This window comes from Sipha flava, unplaced genomic scaffold (assembly GCF_003268045.1).
Source record: "Sipha flava isolate LNK unplaced genomic scaffold, YSA_version1 0_pilon_pilon, whole genome shotgun sequence".
Taxonomy (NCBI): domain Eukaryota; kingdom Metazoa; phylum Arthropoda; class Insecta; order Hemiptera; family Aphididae; genus Sipha; species Sipha flava.
This window is the reverse complement of record NW_020271713.1, coordinates 3938522-3958604: the sequence shown is the minus strand read 5'-3', so window position 1 is coordinate 3958604 and position 20083 is coordinate 3938522. Positions and strand designations below refer to the sequence as shown.

The window sequence follows — 20083 nt, the reverse complement described above, 5'->3', positions numbered from 1 at the left end:
TTTCATTACAATATTAATACTACTCAATTTTCTATTTATCTGCAAAATGACACAACCATCTTTAGAAACTATTAAAGAATTGAATGAAGAATTTAAAATCATTTTGAATAAAGTTCATCCATACTTTAGAGCGTTAAAATCGACTAACAATGGTATGTATGCCTTTTTTTAATTTGTAAGGTAATTCAACGTAGCATAAAAATATTATAAATGTTGGTAGGCATTTAAATAAAGTGTTGTTTATCAAATAAAATAAAAATAAAAATAATTATTTTAACATTTTGTCACTCAAGATTAAAATGTAAACAATAATATGTTCTATTAAAATATTTTATTAAATAAAACAAACTGTAAAACTTGTGGTATAAAAATGTATATTTATTCACTACTCCGAATCAGGGGCGTATTTGAGTTGTGGTCATGCGGGGGGGGGGGCGAAACTAATTTTTCTTCAATACAAACTTATAAATAATTTACAGTTCATCACCTACAGCATATGTTCCTGTTATAATGATAATATATTATAATGATAGACTAGTAATTTATATTCTTAAATATTTATACATTACATTTTTTTTAAATAAATCAATGTATTATATTAAAAAAAAAACAAGTCATGGGGGATGCGAATGCCCCCTTTGCTCCCTCTCAAATACACACTTGCTCCAAATCACTTTTAAGTTGAAACATGTGAGCTGGATGAAAACAAAACAAATCTATTCCATGCCAAGTTGAGTGCTATTAATTTTATTTTAATGAAGCCCAAGAAGCGAATTATAAACTATTATAAATACCATTACCAAAATCTAAAAAGGATTAATCGTAGTAATAATTATATAATTGGGAAATAATTTTAAATTCATCTATATCTTTTTAGAATCTAAATTGTGCCAAAAGTGGCTACATAAGTTATTCAAAGCTGATAAACAAGAGATGAAACTCAGAAATGCTTATTTATTAGAACTTTTAAACCAACTAAGAAATGGCAAATTAAACGAACCGTTTAACAAATCACCTAAAACCAAAGGACTTTTGTTACCTTTACCTATAACACAACATAAGTCAATGCAGGTAAGATATTAGTATTTTGTTTTTTATTTTCAGTTCGTAGATACATTTTTATTTAACTAATTACATTTATAGGTTATAACCAGATCGGATTCTATAGTCTTGAAAATTACTCATATAATAAATATGAACTTTAATATTTAACCTCTTGTTGTTCTTGAAATAAGTAGTATCATACATCTTATTTATAATAATATGGTATAAATATTAAAAAAATGTATAAACGCAGTTACGTGCTATTAATTAAAAATAAAATAAATTCAAATTTTTATTGATGAAAATAAAACACTGAACATCTGATTTATTAGTAAATTATTATTAGTAAATAGGTCATAAGACAAAGATATATATTTATCAAATATGGCCTAAAGATACTACGTTGTACTCAATATAATATTATAAAACTAATTTCGTTGTTAAATAAAAATAATTTTCCTTGTGAAATTAATTTGTTACGGTTTTCTGTACATACGTAAACAAAACTATTATAAAATATATATAGAATTTAAATACAATTCGTGTCTTTGTTGAACCTATGTTTTAATTTTTCGTTAGTTTAAATATTATTTTATGGAACTGTTATAAAATACTATGTAATATATACATGATTTAAAACACCACTGCTTTTGATTGGTTTTCGAGAATTTATTATTCCGTTAAACATTTTAAGTAAATAATATTTAAAAAAAAAATAATATGACGTGCGTATCTTCTCGAAAGCTGATTGCTGTGCGAAAGAAGAAAAGTTCCAGAGTAAAGATGATTAATTTAAATCAATCATCCTAAAGATAAATATTTAAAAATGATTATCTTTCTTAATCATTAACTTCAAACTTTCTCTGCTAGAACTTTTATATTGAATGTCAAACAATGACCAAGAAAAATGTATACAATTCGGTTAGGGACGTGTTAAATGGTCAAATCATAACAGATGTTGATCATGAGTACGTAGACAATTTTGAGAATTCAAATGGTCATAATAAAGAAGAAATCGAAAGTAAATATTGATCGGTACATTATATTTTTCTTGTATATATAACATAATATTATGGATTTCACGTGTGTATAGGGATTGAGATTCCACAGTACGAGTACTTCCTTCTTCACTACTTCTAACTTCACATAAAATATGAACAATAATATGTTTTTTTAAAACCCCCGGGTATTACTACATTTAGTACGCGTACACCAATTTTTTTTAGATAAAATATAAATCGTGCTGTACATAAAGAAGCATGCAGGTGCTTGATATTATTATTTTTAAAATCCTTTATAAAAAACTATAAAAGCCTTTCGAAATTTATAATGCATAATGAAAATAAAAATTGAAGTATATTTAAGAATTTGGCACACACAGTATGATAATCATGATGAAATACCATGTGATTATGAGTATTATAATCTACGAGTAATATAATAAATATTTTATTGTTATACAGAAAAAGATGATTTAAATTATAAACAAAAATCTGATTTCATCGACATCTCAGAGAGTTCAAATGATTTACAGGTAAAGTTATTTAAGATATTAGTTTAAATATTAGGCATTGGTAAAAAAAAAAGAATATCATTATTGGTTTTCTTACTGTTTGCTTTTAAGTTTAGCAATTATAAGTATAGCCTGTACTAGGTGTATTAAATAAATACAAAATGCTGCTAGCTATATGTATAAATAATGCATTATATGATATAGAACTGGAGTTATTGTCTTTAAAATTAATAAATATTCATCATTATATTAAAAACCGAATCCAATCAACTGTCAAACACCATGATTTCTTAAATACTTTGTATGAGTATAAGTATGGTTAGAACAATTTACGTTATCAAAGAACTCTCAATTTTAAATTGCATTGTATAAAAAAAAAAATCTGGACAAATATAAAATTTAACGTTTTGAAAACTATTCTTTATAATTCTTCATGAAAGTAATAATTTAAATATGTCAGGTATGTTAAATTGAGATGTATATAAAAAGTTATGGTTTAATAAATATTGATTGAATGAATTCTTCTTCAAAGCGTTTTACAAGCCGTTTAGGCCCATTGCCGCAACAATCACTTGCCTCCACTGGTTTATGTCCCTTGCCAGTTCTTCTCTATTCTTGATTGAATTAATGGAAAACTCTATTTAGAAAAAAACATTTTATCATAAATCAATAAAACTCGTGTTTCGTCAAAAAATGTTCAATTAAATTTGACGAAATAAATCGAAACATTTTTGTATTTCATACGTGCATGGTGAGTTGGTTGGTTGGCAGGCGCGTAAAAAATATTTTTTCTCATAGTTCAAATGTACCTATTAATCCGTTCGAACCTGCCGAATGCGACCAGAATATTACTCGCAGGTGTGTATATATTTCACCTTTGAACAAAACACTGAATATTTGAACGGCCAGCGCAAGCGTCGGCTTGTTTTTGTCTTCTATTTTGGTGATGTTACAGCGGAGAAATCAGACAGCGGATAAAAGTGATGGCGGAGACGGGTGTGCGTTGGACCGTGAGACCGAAATCAAATTAGAATCGTTCGAAAAAGCGTCCGAAGAGCTACAGGTGTGACTCACAGCGAATCATAAACCTACAATTACAAGCCCGCGGTGGAGTGTATTTACGGTATTTGACTGTTATTGTGCGTTCATCCGCAGGTGAAACACGAGTTGCTGGTCAATCGGTTGCAAGCGGTCGAGCTGCAAGCCGACGCGAACGCGTCCGACGCTAATCAGATGGTTGCAACGGTCATCGCCGAACTGACCAAGTAAGCGGTAATCCACGTTGACCGCAGCAATGCGCACTTGCACGAACAACGGTGCACGACGTGTGCTTTGTTACCTCCAGCCCACTTCTTGCGCGAAGAGTAGGCAAATTAGGCCCTTTTCACACTCACACGGTTTCTGTGTACACGGTTTATCGACGGTTCACTAATGTATGGTTATTTATGGAAGGTTTCACACGTTATCTCGACCGCGCCGTGTCCGTGTTGTTTCCGTACAAGTCCACACGGTTCAAACTTCCGTCACGTATCAGTAATGCATCATGTTATACGATACCGTTCACACATACACGGCACGGACGTACACAGTCAATTATTTGTTCTGCGATCTCTGTCATTTTTTTTCTGCCATTCTGCCTTGTTCTACCAGCACACACAATAATAACAATTATTATGGATGTCGATTTATTAATCTCACTCATAGAAGTTCGTCCAGTATTGTGGGATAAAATATCTAATGTATATAAAGATAGGATTGAAACAAAGAAGGCCTGGAAAGAAGTGTGTATGGAGTTGAATAGTGATTTCATTAATTACGACGATGAGCAAAAAAATAATTACGGTAAGTTTACATATTTAATTTATTTTTTATAATCAAAATTATCTATTTTGGGTAGTATGAAATGAATGGTAATAAATTATAAGTGAATTGGAGTACTTTAAAAATACTGTTTTCCAAAGTAACGTATGCAAAATAGATACTCAAAATACTATAATTATATAAAAATTATTTTTTCATTTATTATTATATTGTAAATGAAAAATTATAGTTGTATAGGTAGATATATTATAATATATAGTAACAATATATATAAACATTGAGTATAATTTTCCAAAAGCAAGTATTATTTTATTAATATCGAAAATAAAAAATATTTTATATAATAATTATATATATTATATATAAATATTATAAACTATATTTAAGTACAATTTTTATATTTTTAACATTTACCATTTTAAAGCCCCTGCATTTGATGTAAAATAATCGCTTAATACATTGCGGACATTATTAGCTGCTAATCCTCCTCGTGTCTCCTGTTCTCTTTGTATTTCATCAAGATCTATTATAACTTCTGTGTCCTCAACTTGATATCCATCCCTGTCTCGAACAAAATTATGAAGAATGACACAAGCTTTGACAATTATTACTGCAAAGTCGGGTTCCAAGTTAATTGGAATTAACAGAACGAATAGACTTCGAAAACAAATAACAACGGTCTAACCAACGGATACAAGTGTCACGACTATGCCGTGCGGAAACTGTAAGAAAACCGTGTGTATGTGAAACGTCTACATCCGTGTAAACGGTTGCCGTGTACACGGAATAACTCAGTGCGAACCAAACAAGTTGGACTTGCGTAAAAACGACCAAATCGTACCAAATCCTAAACGTGACACATAATCGATCTGTTACTGACTGGGCCGGTGGTAGAAGTATTAGCACCTTGAGTGAAACCATGTTTAGGCGTCCTCATCCCCCTCCAACCAACTTAGTTTGAGTAATAGTAATATTAGGTTTTTTAGTGAGTTTAAGTAAAATTAGTATATATTTAGTATTACATCAGTGCATTTTTAAACAAGCAAATATTTTATGAAAATAATTATTAAGACCATCTACATTATATTTTATTTAAACACATAAATGCGGTGGTATGCAGTACGTTTCCATGCATTATTCTTACATCAAAACTAGCGATATCGATACAGTATTGAAGTAGAAGGCACAACTGTTATATTCTTATCTTCTGTAGATCGCTAATGCGTATTAAAAGATAAATTAGATGAAAATAATTTTCAGTTTGACGTCCCTTTCGTACTGGCCCATAGCTTTCACCGGCCTTGGTTATTGAAAATCACTAGGCAGCGCCACGGCTCGCTGCGCTTAAAATAAAAACGGTAATAATGATGTTGCGCGGTCGGTTTTGCCCGCGTAGGTTTAAACGGGACTTGGACGCGATGGACGACCGGGAAGCAATCAAGGCATCGGAAGATTCGAAACAGTTCGACATTCTCGGGGAAAAAATCGCTCAGGTCGAGAAGCACATCTGCCAGTTCATGGCGGAGGCGAGAGACCTGCGCGGCTTGGTGGAGGACGCGTGCGACCACAAGCAGATCGTAAAAGACATGATGGAATCCGTTGAGCACCTGAAGGAGCAACATCGCGCGCAGATGGACGAGAAAAACAGTCGCATCGACGAGCAACTCTGCGCATTCGAGACCGAAATGGACGAGTTGGAGGCACGTGTGGAGCTCAACAGGCCTGGACGTGCGACGGCCGTTGTCGGTACGATCGGAGAACATGACGACGACGACGACAACGACGACAACGACACAATAATATCTCAATAGGTTTGCGGACAGAACGCAACGTGACTACTAACATGTGCAGCATACATGTACCGTCTTGGTAATGAGTATTATACGTGGTTATTGGTAACGCTGTGAAAAGTGTAATATTATTTCGTACGTGTACGATTCGATTCGAATAGCTTCTGGATTTTTTCAAGTTTTATTCATTTGAATTACCTCCGAAAATAGTCAACAACAGTTTTTCGATTAAAAATTAATTAAATATTTTATATATAGGTATATATTTTTTTTGCCGTATTATTATTTAAAATCACATCAATTATACTATTAAAACATTTTAATATTTTTTCCTAGGTTTGAATTGAAATGATTTTTTAATAAATAAATAAAAGTTTAGCCTGGAGTATTATTATAAATTGTATTATAAAGTACGACCGGTTTCGAATTAAAAATGTATGATCAGGTATAAACAATGTTAATAAAATTGCGATTGAATATGAAAAAATAAAATCACAACTGAATAAAAGTGATTTTTATATTTTTAGTATTATTGTATAGAATTTTAAGAATTTTTTTTAGATATATTATTTTAATATTTTTATACTACAATAGTTAACAATATTTGGTGTGTTGTGTTATTTTTTTTCTTTAATACGTTTATGAATTTTTTCAATAATATTTAAATTTAAATTATTTTTATGGGCTATAATATAGATAATATTGAGTTCGCGTTCATAATTAAGTTTATTTAATGGAATACATCCATGTCTATAAAACATTGAATTAAAGAATGGTGTTTTTTGAGAATATGGGTAAATATAATAATGATTCTATAAAATCATGTGGTATAATACAAACAGTCAGAGTAGGTTTTTAGTAAAAACTAAAATCAAATCTTTTACACATTATTTAAATTGGTAGATCTAAGAAATTTTACTTATTATTTATGTTTATTTCGAGTGTAAACTGAATGTTTTTATTTATTTTGTTTGAATCTTCAGCGAAATGTTCTGCTTGACTATTTGAATCTCTAAATAAAATGAAAATGTCATCAACATATATATATATATATATATATAATATGCTATGCTTTTATGTATGTCTTGTACATTTTGTTAATAATATTATTGGTTTCAGTATCATTTTGCTTGCAAATTTCAGATAAAAGATTACCATTTAAAGGTCCACCCATAATATGATTTATTATTATATTGGAAATAGTTTTGATTATCTAATGATTATACTTATTAATTGTTTGATTCAAGGATGGGCAACTCAAAGTTATTAGAGGGCCAATTTTTAGAAAATGAAAATCTAGCGGGCCGGAGCGTAGAAAAAAAAAAGAAAGGTCAATTAAAATATGAATTTTAATTACCATTTATATATATGGAAATAATAAATTCAACACACGCGACAGCACGACACCATGACACGAATGATACGAAGAAACTAATATAGTTAAATAGTGTGGTACAAACAGCTATGGTTGAAAGCTATGCGTATAGATAAATATGATATTTAGACATTTAACGATGTTTAATAATAGATAATAACAATTATTATATCAATAAGTTAGAGTATAGACGATAAACTTTAAAATTGTATGGTATAATTTTAAAATATAGTAAGGGCCAAATAAAAAAAGCTCGCGGGCCGTCAGTTCCCCCCCCCCTGGTATAATTCCTTGTATTTCGTTTGTATTGAATTTATTACTGTATATAAGCTTATTTTTTTTTAAATATTTACTGTTTCGTGTTTAGGAATTGTTCATATATTATAACTTTCAACTTCAGCATAAAGTAATATACATTATATAATAAATATTAATTATCTTTTTTCATTTATTTGTATTTTTACGTTTATTAAACAATAAATTTATTTTAAAAATGTTTGATAATCAATTAACCCGGCAAATAATTTTACCCATAATAAATTTGATCGGTGTTCAATTCACCGCGATTCAATTTTTTCATATTAAGTCGCAATTTTATTAACTATGTATATACTTGATGATGAATTTTTAATTCGAAACCGGTCGTACTTTATAATACAATTCATAATAATACTCCAGGCTAAGTTTGTATTTATTTATTAATTTATATGTATAACCTAGGTATTTGCTTATTTATATATTAATTAACGAGTAATAGTTTTTAATTTTAAATTAATTTTTATTATTTTGATTTTTTAATGCAATACAATTTTAACACCTCGCCATAGCAGTTTCTTTTTTATTTACATTTAAGAAACGTTGTTATCTTGTTGTATCGGACAATCGATTTCGTAGAAAATCTTTGAGGCCCACAAATAGTTATATATGTATATAATATTGTACATGCGTCAATTATTACGATTTATTTTTTAAAAAACAATTGTTTATCAAAAAAAAAAAAAAACTTCATTGAACCAGATTATTCAAGAGTTAAACAATTTATTGTAATTTTGAATTGTCACCCACGAAAGAATAAATATCTGGATTAAAAATGAAAAGTTTTAGCCTTAAATCTCTCAAAGTTCAATTTATTCCTACATTTATTTTTTAAAAAAATTAAAGTAGAAAAATCTCGTTTACACAGACACACAGGTTGTCAAAATATAGCTCATCAAGTTTTTGAGTGAAATTTTAGAAATTGCTGGAAAGTCTTGCCGAATATTTAACGAGAATGGTAATAATGCTGTAATGATGAATATAATTGAAAAAAAATATCAGTTTTTGTGGGCAATAAATGTTTGAGCCCTGCAAGACGGGAGACAATAAATATATGAATGTTTTTTATCGTATTTAGAATCGCCCCCCGGTTATTATCCAAAGCAGTTCAAGGGTTTAAAGGCCAACTACCTGTATATGTTCGAGAGGCAATTCGAATCGAACGCACCCAGACTATGGATGATGACCGGAGGGTGTTTATGGATCTGAAAGAATGCGATAAATCATCGCAATCGAAACACCATTCTCGTTTATAGTTATAACATCATATCACCTATTATTTTGGAATCATTATTTGTCGTTAACAGGTAGATGTATACACACACACACACACACATATATATATATATATTTATTAACTATTACTGCGGTACATTGCGGGTCGCGTAAATTATTGTAATGAAGTGCGTATTAATGTAATGATTTGTTTTTATTACTCACATTACGTTGTTTAATTGGTACAACATAAATACCGTGCCTACATGCAACCCGCTGTGCCAGGTTTACTGAGAATGTGAGGGGTGTATATGCTCTCAAGGTCCGAGGATTATTTTATGCAGCTTCATAACAAGTTAAATCGTTTGATACCCAAGTGCTTCAAATTTTCGATTAAAAGGAAATAATGACATTATTGTATTAGTACATAAATATTTTGTTTTTATAATCTTATAAACTACGGATCACACAAACAATGCTTAGTGGTCAGTTACAGTTGGTTAGTGTTTATTGGGTAATTACCGCGTCTTGACCGATTTAGTATAGTACTGCAGTAATAGCAATTAATCTGTATAGGTATATGTGTTAAGTAGTTGATCTTTTAGCTATTATAGAAATTACCGTGTGATAATGTTATTATTACAGGCACATCGCAGCAACACATACCTTATTCTCATAAAATATTAATTTAATCCATCTATATCAAGAGCTGTAATAAGAAGGTTTATTTTATTTCGTTTAACATATCAGCACATATATACTCACATACCGTCAGCAATTAATATTTTAATACTTCATTGATATAATAAATTAGTAGTTGAACTTTGTTAGTGCAACACTATAGTGGAGTGTAGGATTATCGATAATTTGTGCAGCTAAATAGAATATTACATCTACGCCAGTCCAATACCCAGTGGCCAGGCACGGAAATTTTCTTGTATTACAATAATTAAATTATATTTATACCAAATAGTTTTCCATGTGCGTCTACCTTTCGATATAATACACGTGATATTTGCATATATTTGCGCGTCACTTCAGTATAATGGCACGTTTAAATGGTACAGTTTTATTAATACACGATCATCGTTTCGAGTTACGGTTTCAAAACGTCTTAAGAAAAATAAAATTCTAAATATTTATAGCACGTAGGTATACAAAATGTATTTTGAAACCGAACTTCAAACCTCTTTCCCACGTAGCTTACATTACTAAGTTATATTACCTACAGAGTCAATAAAAACAAAAACAATTTAACAACCGAATTCGTTTCGGAACACTCGTGATGACGTCGTGAGTTACTAAATGTTTACGGCCTGCAATATAATGGCATACGGGTATCGATATTGACGCGAACTACTAAGAAATTACTACTGAGTGCATAAAGATGTGACATCTGTGGGCTACTGATTGTAGCTAATCTATATTAAAAACGCACCATGGTGAAATCTTCAAACCTTCCACACGAGGTTTCTCAGTGAAGCCTGGTATTATTTACGAAAAAAAAATTATAAAAAAATAAAAAATTTACTGCGAACAAAATTATCATGCTTTGGCCGAAATATTACTTGTACCGCTATCGTCTGTTCACTACCAATAATGTATTCATTTTTTCTTTTCTTTACACAACGCTATTCATATACAACCGGAGTGGCAGACGATCGTTTAAACGGTTTGACTTTTCATCACCATGTAGTTTAAATACATCGGGTGTGCACGGGGTATGCAGCATATGTTAACGTATACCCGGAGAGCAGACGCTTATTGTAGGGAGTACATAAACAAAGTCAGATACGGTAATAGTAGTATTGATACCAGAAATTAAATTATTTATTAAAAAACGAATCTATGAACGATTAATATAATATTAAAATTTCAAAATTGTCGGATAGTGGACGTCTTGAAATTTTTATAAATTCTTTCAACTTTTTGTTACCATTTCCATATTAAGTTATTTAATAAAATAATATCTTACATTTTTATGCAAAATGTAGTGTAATTAGAAATTACATTATATAGAAAATGTATTTATATATTATGATACACAGCACTCACAATATGTAATCCTAAGCCATCTAATTTAAATTTTATTCATATTTTTATCGAGTTGAATATTATAACTTAAACTATAATATAAAACTTTGGTATTACCCTAAAATACAATGTTATATCATGGTAACACAGAAATCATAGTTCTCTAGTTCCAAAATATAAGTTAAACACAGTGATGTATTGCTAAAATAAATCATGGGTTTACGCCTTATTTCATGTAGTAACTATCATATGGTAGGAACCAAAAAAACTCTTTCATGAGCTACACATTCTTAATTATGACTATTTGATAACAGAAACTTGTTGTTAAATAATAACAAATTTGAATTTTTCGTTAAAAAAAAAAAAAAAAAATAATAATAATATATCCGTTACCGAATCACGTCATAAATATAACCACAAGTTAAGTTAATCAAGGGATTATGTAGTTATACGGCCGTATACCCGCGTATCATCAATTTCTCATAAGCTATGGATAAGAATAGCGTATTGGGTATACGCCGTATATCCTCCAATACACCACTGGTTAAACATTTTTAGTGATAAATTAATGAATACAATTATTTTGTTTTATAACTTACCATAAAAATGAGTTCCTTTAGTTTTAGCGGAGTTTTTTTATTAAAAAAAAAAAAAAAATCAGTTTTTTATTTTGACAAAATATATTTAATTCAAAATATTACACAAACAAAATTTTTGTAGCAACAATTATACATATAAATATTATAATTTAAATATCAACCTAAAAACATATATAATTACTATAATTTAAATATCAACCTAAAAAAATATATATAAATCAAAATATTCTTTATAACTAATCTAGATTTTGCCTTTATTTGCATGTTAATATTAGATCAATTTTACATACAATTGGGTATTTTGGGACGGATTTTTAACAGCAAAATAATAAGGATGTATCTTTGTAATGTACTTTATACTACTTTATATATTATAATACTAAAAAATATTAGATTTGATAAAGGAACTCCGTTAAAATTTAAAAATATATATTTCATGTTTAGAAATTTAAAAAAATATAAATTTCATGTTTTGATTACAAGAGTACAAAATAAATATTAATACACTCAACATTGTTTTCTGGACATTAGTACAATCATAAAGTTATCTGCTTAAAAATAAATAAAAGTTTCACAAAATAGTACATAAATAAATAAAAAAAAGAAATACAATAATGTTGCAGAAGGCTAAAGACCATAAAATACATGAATTATACCAATATGAGTATTAATTTCTTGTTAACTTTAATACAAACTTGCATTTTAAACTATAGTACACAAGTGGCTATTAATTTATTTAAAAGCAACTGAATTAGTTAAAAAATTAGTTTTAGTTTTAAAATTGTTTTTGCTGATATTTTAATGGTTAAATAACATATGGCTTATATTGTAAATAAAAATGTATTTCTTTTAATTATTAATTTATGCATGGTAACAATAATAAGTATAAAGGCAAGGGTAGATTTAGAGCATGGTTAATGGAGGTAATTGCACTTCTTCCCATTCAATAAAAATAAAAATATTAATTTTCTAAGCATCAGTTTTTGATATATTTTAATCAGATATGTATTTAGAATATATAGATATAAAACTATCCTCCTTCCACTCGAGCCTTTATTATCCACCCTTGTAAATACAGTTTTTGAACAATTTAATTAAAATTAAATAATTATTACATTTTGTTTTTTTACCTTAATCTAAATGTTAACTTAATTCTAGTAATAATTTATCTATAATTCTTATATTTTTTGTCTACCCATATATATAATTTTTAATAACAAATAATAATTTGATTTGGTTCAATGTCTTTGTGTCATCGTAAATGAAAGACACATTGACTATCACAAATTGGTATAAGGTACAGTATTATATTATATTTATAAATACTAAAACAATATATATTTACTAATTTTTGATATGTAATTTGAATAAAGTTACAAAGAAAAAGAATAATCAGAAGTAAGAATAAATGAGCAATAAAAAAACATTAATAAGATCAAAAATAAATGAAGAAAGAAACTTTTAGCTTATGTGAATTTAAAAATTGTTCAATGTAATGTTAACTTTATAAAAGTTGAGTTCAAGATAGAAAATAGTAAATTGAAAATATATTCTAACAAGAGGAAACAAGAAGTATTTTTAATTTATTTTTAAATAAAGATACTGATTAACTAAAAATATATAAATAAATATACTACATAATAAAATTTCTATTATTGATTGGCAACTTGGCTAAAACTTATCCTAAATAATTCTAATTTAAATTAATAATAGGTTACATTCATCAGTCTTTTAGTTCATAATATTTTTTCGTTATACAATCAAATATTTTAAATACAACATTAAATTGAAAGAGCTAACATTACATATAAATGCATTAATATACAGCTATGAATAACTAAACAAATATTTTCATTGATGCAATGTTTTACAAAAAGTACATTTAATTAGATATTTATATTTCATAAATTAAATTTTAATTCAACTATATATTGACATTTTTTATATATCATATTAAATAACAATTATTTACAATTTTAATAAAATATATACTTGATTTTATCTAAACTCAAATATACAATATTTATATTATAAAATTTGTTACATTTAAAATACATACACATACTAAATTAGTTGCATTTAAGTTGATTTTCTGGTTTTATCGAGGTCACAGCTTAGTTTGACTACCTACATTACTATACAAATTCATATTTTACAATAAAAATTGATTTAACAATTAATATTAATTATTTATTCTTTTTTATCCACACCTAGATACTTAATCTAATAATATTTGAGTGATTATAATTTCAAATGAATAAAAACACAATATCTATAATATTTTAATAAAGAACCTAATATTGAAATTAAAATAATGTAGACAAAGTGAATCTTTTAAATAGCTCTTACATCTATGCCTGTATACAACCCATTACATTTAACTAACAATCGTAAAACTGGATTAAGATTGTAAGGAGTTAAATCATTTTTAATAAGTTGGTCAAGACTAGTCTGTAAGCTCTTCAATGTAGTCATTGTACTTTGCAACTTTGTTTCACAACAAAGACTAAACTCTGACCATCTATTGCAAATGAACTTTAATATTCGCATAATGTATAATAAAAAACTAGTGTCGCTACCTAATAATAAATCTAATATCAATTCATTTACATCATTATTATAAGAAAGTGTTTGTAAAAATTCAACAAAACTAGCTGTGGGATTTAGCACATGTCGTAACATTGGCAAGGAGTTACGACGATAACACAATACCAATGAAATATCAATGGTACAAATTAAACTTTCAATAAGTACATCATTTCGATCAGAAAACAACTGAACAACCCATTGTGCGATTTGTGTTTCTGGTAGATAAGACATACACTTCTTAACACAAGAGTCAAGTTTTTTTAAAACTTCATTGACACTACTTTCAATTATAGCCATTTCTGCATCTATTTCTTCAGAATCTTCAGATTCATCACATGAAGAATCACTAGAAGAAGAATCATTTTTTGTTTCTTTGATGATTATTGCTAATGCTTTTAAAATTAATAAAACAGTATCTTGTAATAGCTTTTTATCACCATCATCTTCTTCTCCTCCACCAAAATCCCCTGGACCTTTACGGAATGGCATATTATTCAACATATTTTTAGTTTTTACAACTTTAACTAATTCTCTAGCCAACATACAAGGTTCTTCTTGCATTGTACCTTGTACAGCAAGAGTAGTTGTGTAACACAAACTTTCGTTGAAAAGATTAACTATGTTTTTCCAAATAACTGATTGAACTTTTGGTCGTCTTAAAAGAATAAGCATTTGTCCTAAATCTGCATAAAAATATTTTATGTTCATAACATTGAGATTAGTTTTTATAGAAACCATTGAAGTCCATAATTTGATAAATTCTATGATAGCAAGATTTCCCATTTTATGATTGAATTGTTCATTTGTAGTTTCTGTACAATGGTCAAAAGATGACATATACCTAACAAATTTCATTACAATCATTTGCCATTGAGTTTGTAAGACTTCAATAACTTTAGTTTTAACAAGACTTATTCCAAATTCATCATCCATCTCAATTTCTTCATCTTCAAAAATTAATTTCCGACTAACACAATTTTCTGGCATCTTGATATTTTTTTCTGAATCAATCATTTGCGCATCTCTCCAACATAGTACACGTTTAAAAACTGCTATAACAGGACATAATGTTTCTGGTGACCGCCTGAGAAATAAATCTGTAAGTTCTTCTACCCATTTATTATCTAGTTTATTTTGCGAGCATAGAAATATATCTGCTAAAGCATTACTAGCTGCAAATGATATATAAGGATCTGTACGAATAAGTAAAGATACAATTTCATTTACAACACTAGTTTTATTAGAAATCAAATAGTTGCTTAAACGCTCAACACTTGTACATATAGTACCTTCAGATTGTTGCTTTAGGGCAATATCACAAGTCAACCGAGCAAAACTCAAGAAATTCAATAGCCGTTCACGACTCCAACTACTAACATTTGAAACCCTAAAAACTTCTTTTAACATACATGTTTCAGGTAATTGACAAAGACAATGCTTTGTCAAGTTTAGACTAATTGTATCAACATTTAAGTCAACTAAACGAAATTCACTGTCATTAATTTTCTGCTTTTTAGTAAGTGGCAATGTTTTGTTCATATTTTCTTGCTCTTCCATACTCCCGGTGGCGGTTCAAAATTCTATAATAAAACAAAAAAGCCAATTAATTTAATTTTAAAATAATATAAATATAATTGAATATTTTAACATCAATAATAATTTCTAGAAACTGGTAACTAACGAACAAATGGATGGATGAATACAATGAGGGAATAAGGTATTTTTAACTTATGTATAGAAACTTAATATATAAAACACTTTTCATTTCAAATATGAAATATTATTTTTAAAATGTTATAGAACACAGTATAAGTATATAAATACATAATAGGTAGTTTAACAGAAACTAAGATTATAGAAAATTGAAGGAATAAATATACAAATTAAATGGTATATTTAGGCTTATGTGCCGTACAGACCAAGCAACATGTTGTCAATATGTATCCCATCAATTTGTAACAAGTTGATGGATACACGTCAATATCAGGTGGTATAATATCAAGGAAATTTGTTGCTTGTATCTCTGTTGTCCATTTTAAATAGAAAGCACAGATACTTGTTTTGAGATTTTTAGAGCTACCAATCACAAAAGTTTTACAAAATCAGATTTTGTTAGCCTAATAAAATTACAAAACGAACAGCCATCGTTTAAAAGTAATTTCAACATTAAATTATCATCATAGCTTATTCTATTTTTTAAAAATTTTGTTTACTACCATCTTTTTTTTTCTTTTTTTTTAACATGAGCAGCTATAATGATGAACACTGCACTAGCACCAATAGTAGTAGCTGTCAGATTTATTTAAGTATTAATTCACCTCCTTTAACTTGTTAACTAATAAACAATAACTTGTAACAACTGCCCAACAGACAGATGTGGACTCATAACTATAGTTTTAATTAGGACGCGTCACACTGTTGACATTTATCAGTATTCAACAAATTTGTTGTCAATACTCGGTAACGTGTTGTCAACAAAATGTTGCTTGGTCTGAACATACACTTAGATCAACTGCGGAATAAAGGGAAGTAAAAATATTTTAAAAGATCTTATTGACTTCCATTAAAACCATAATTGGGAAAGAATTTTTTTTAATAGTTTTTCCAGAAGTAATAATAAAACATAGAAATAAATAAAATAATAAAATATGTATTGTACAGAGAAACATTGCTCAAACCTAATACATAATAATAGAAAGAGAAAGTTGGTAGATAAATTAATTGATAATAAATTATATTTTTTAAAAATTATAATGATTGTGAAATAAAATAAATAATCTTTAAGATAAATAGGTACAATCACATTTTAATAATATAATAAAAGAAATAACTCTTTAATAACATTTTCCACAGAGTTATTAACAGTTTAGAAGTTTTAACTCCTTGTATGATAATATCTTAGATAATATGTTACTTAAAGTAGATAGAAAAAAATCCATACTACCTAACTAAATAGTCTTGTATAAAAATCTCTAAATCTATGAAATATATATTATGATCAATAAAACCAGATTTAATAAAATATTATTATTTATAGAACTTTTATTTCCTTATTTAGGTGATTGTTATTTTGATTAAATGCAAATATTTTTACTTTATTATAATAATTTTAAAAATATTCTTTTGGATGATTTTAAAGCATGGAAAACATATAATATGTAAATATATTTATAATGTTAATTATTGAAATATATATATATATATATATATATATATATAATAATAATAATAAAATAATAGTTTAAAGCAGACATATGGTTTCTAATCATTATTCCAGATTATCAGTTATATAATATCTAATATAATAGGTACACAAGTTCAAATAAATATTATAATTGTTAATATTTCTTGAAATTGTAAATAACTTAACTAATTTCAAATAATTTTACTTGTAAATTATGAAATATAAATTAATAATGTTATATAATTATTAAGAATAATGAAATCAATAGGTATTTATTATGAGATTAGTTTTTAAGATAAATTATACAGCATGAATTTTAAATTTTGAACAAATGGGATTATTGAGATTATATATATGATTATTCCAGAACAATAATATATGAATAAAAATTTGGAGAAAACAGCTTCAAAGTTGATATAAAATACTTATAGTTCTGTTAAGAGTTTTAAAAAATAATATTTTCAAAGGTACAAATAGTTCTTTAAAAAAAAATAAATATTTATATTAGTAAGTAATATATAAATAATTGTTAAAATAATGATTCAAGAAGAAAGCCCTTATTATTTTATAGTCACGATTTATCTAATAGCCAATATTTAAAAAAGTAATATTTTACTATAAAAAATCAAAACTATGGCACCTAGGCTAATAATAAAATAGTTCAAACACATATTTGAAAAGGAAATATTTTCAACATTATATATTCTCTCATAAAATGTTGACTAATAAATAAATAATAATATGAATATCTTCTCTGTTAAACAATATTTTAGATTTTTCACACTGAAATTTTGTTATTCTAGAGATTATTCAGTTAGATAGATAGTACACATTTATCTCATCTTTTATATTATCACTAATATAAAAAAAAGATAATAGTTATCATAGTAGGTAATCAGAAAAATAATATTTATGTACATATAATATCAAGTAGGTATAATATGAACCAAACAGATATGGTTGACACCTACATTTATTAGTTTTATTATAAAATGATATAATCAAAAGTGAGATATAGCCCCATCATGACATTTCAAATAAATAAGTTATAGATATAATGTAAAAAGTACAAAATAATAGTATTTATATTATTTTAATAAATGGTTATTTAATAATAAAATATAATAAAATATAAATTCTAATATTTCATGAACAGTATTAATATAAAATGAGGTAATTTGATAAATAATCACTAGAAACAAATATTTTTACTAATAAATTACCTATATAGAACTTTGTGTATATGTATGGAATGTACATTTAGAGTTAAAATTAATAATTTGTTGGATATCATATATTTTAGTAATAATATATATTATTATAATAAATCTATAAAATATTATAACTTACTTTATTAAAAATAATACTATAAATAGTGTCCATTTTAAAGTGTAATTTTGTTATTTTGATATTATTAAACTGGGTATCTAATTATTCTAACTAATTTATAAGAAAATAAAATAAAGCATATGGCAGAAGTAGATATTTATAATATAAATATGTAACAAAATTACTTTGGATTCAAATCAAATGGAAATATAATTTGCATTAAGCAATTAGATTATTTAATAATAGAAAATTGTATAGTTGAGAACCGAAATAGGTATTTCAGTTATTGTTGGTTGACAGAAAATATTTACAATCCTACAACAGACACGGCTCCTAACATAGGTAGATAAATAAATTAGTAATTATAAGTGATGGTTACTTGTTTATGGACAAGCAATAAAATATGTTACACAGCAAGAGATAAGTAAAAAATAATTGGCAATGCTCAATCAATGTGTTACTGCCAAAACAAATAATAACATATGTAGGTATTGCCCATCAAAAAAAAAAAAAAAAAAAAAATTAAAAAATCCTACATGGATGGTTATGGAAAGCGGAATGAGCACATAACAATAAGTGCGGACTTGCGGGGGCAGGCGAAAGGAGAAAAGGTTTTGGGAGAGCTTTGAGGGGCAACAGGAACTTGTATGAGAACCGAACGAGCGATGGACGACGAGCCAGCGTCCGTCTTGACGGGCATGGGACGGATGGTCCGCCACGTTCGTCGTGGCCATATTGTACGGCTTCTGGTGTTACGCCAGAATACCTGTCCGCGGCCATTGCCGCGTCGTCTACAACGCAGTTTTCCAAACCCACTCACCCCGGGCACACGGTGTCGTCACGAAACGTCCGCCGGCGGCATGATTGCTGCGCTTCCCGTCCATCGTCGGGCCGCAGCGGCTTCGGCTGCGGCGGCGACGGCGGCGACGGCGGCTCCTCCTCGGTAAACAACAGCACACGCACAACGGCGCGCGCGGCCGTGATGAAACGTAACCCGTACGGACGGACACATGCACGCGGACGTCAGCCGAACCGTTTTCGCGTAGACATTTTCCCGGCACTCGTTCGCTGTCGGCCCGTCGCGGGCTATCCGTGTTCCCGGTCGCCAGTCCACGGCGAAAACGTACGGAACACGATAACGTTTATCCCGGATCTCCGATAAGGGAGATGAGATAAAAAAAAAAAAAAAAAAAAAAAAAAAAAAATTACGATAAACTATCAACGCGACGTGTAGCGTGATACGCACGGAACGGTGCGACGTCGTCGGTTGCCGAC

At 28.3% G+C, this 20083-nt stretch overlaps 1 protein-coding gene across 1 annotated transcript; it reads right to left on the bottom strand.

The window, feature by feature from the left end:
- Positions 1 to 13951: 13951 nt before the first annotated feature.
- LOC112688180 (protein lines) lies at positions 13952 to 20077 on the bottom strand. The gene is made up of 2 exons (XM_025561286.1): positions 19629 to 20077; positions 13952 to 15875 (listed from the first exon to the last, which is right to left on the bottom strand). Exon 2 carries the CDS (start codon positions 15850 to 15852, stop codon positions 14041 to 14043), a length of 1812 nt encoding a protein of 603 aa, XP_025417071.1. The 5' UTR covers positions 15853 to 15875; positions 19629 to 20077; the 3' UTR covers positions 13952 to 14040.
- Between the last annotated feature and the right edge of the window lie 6 nt (positions 20078 to 20083).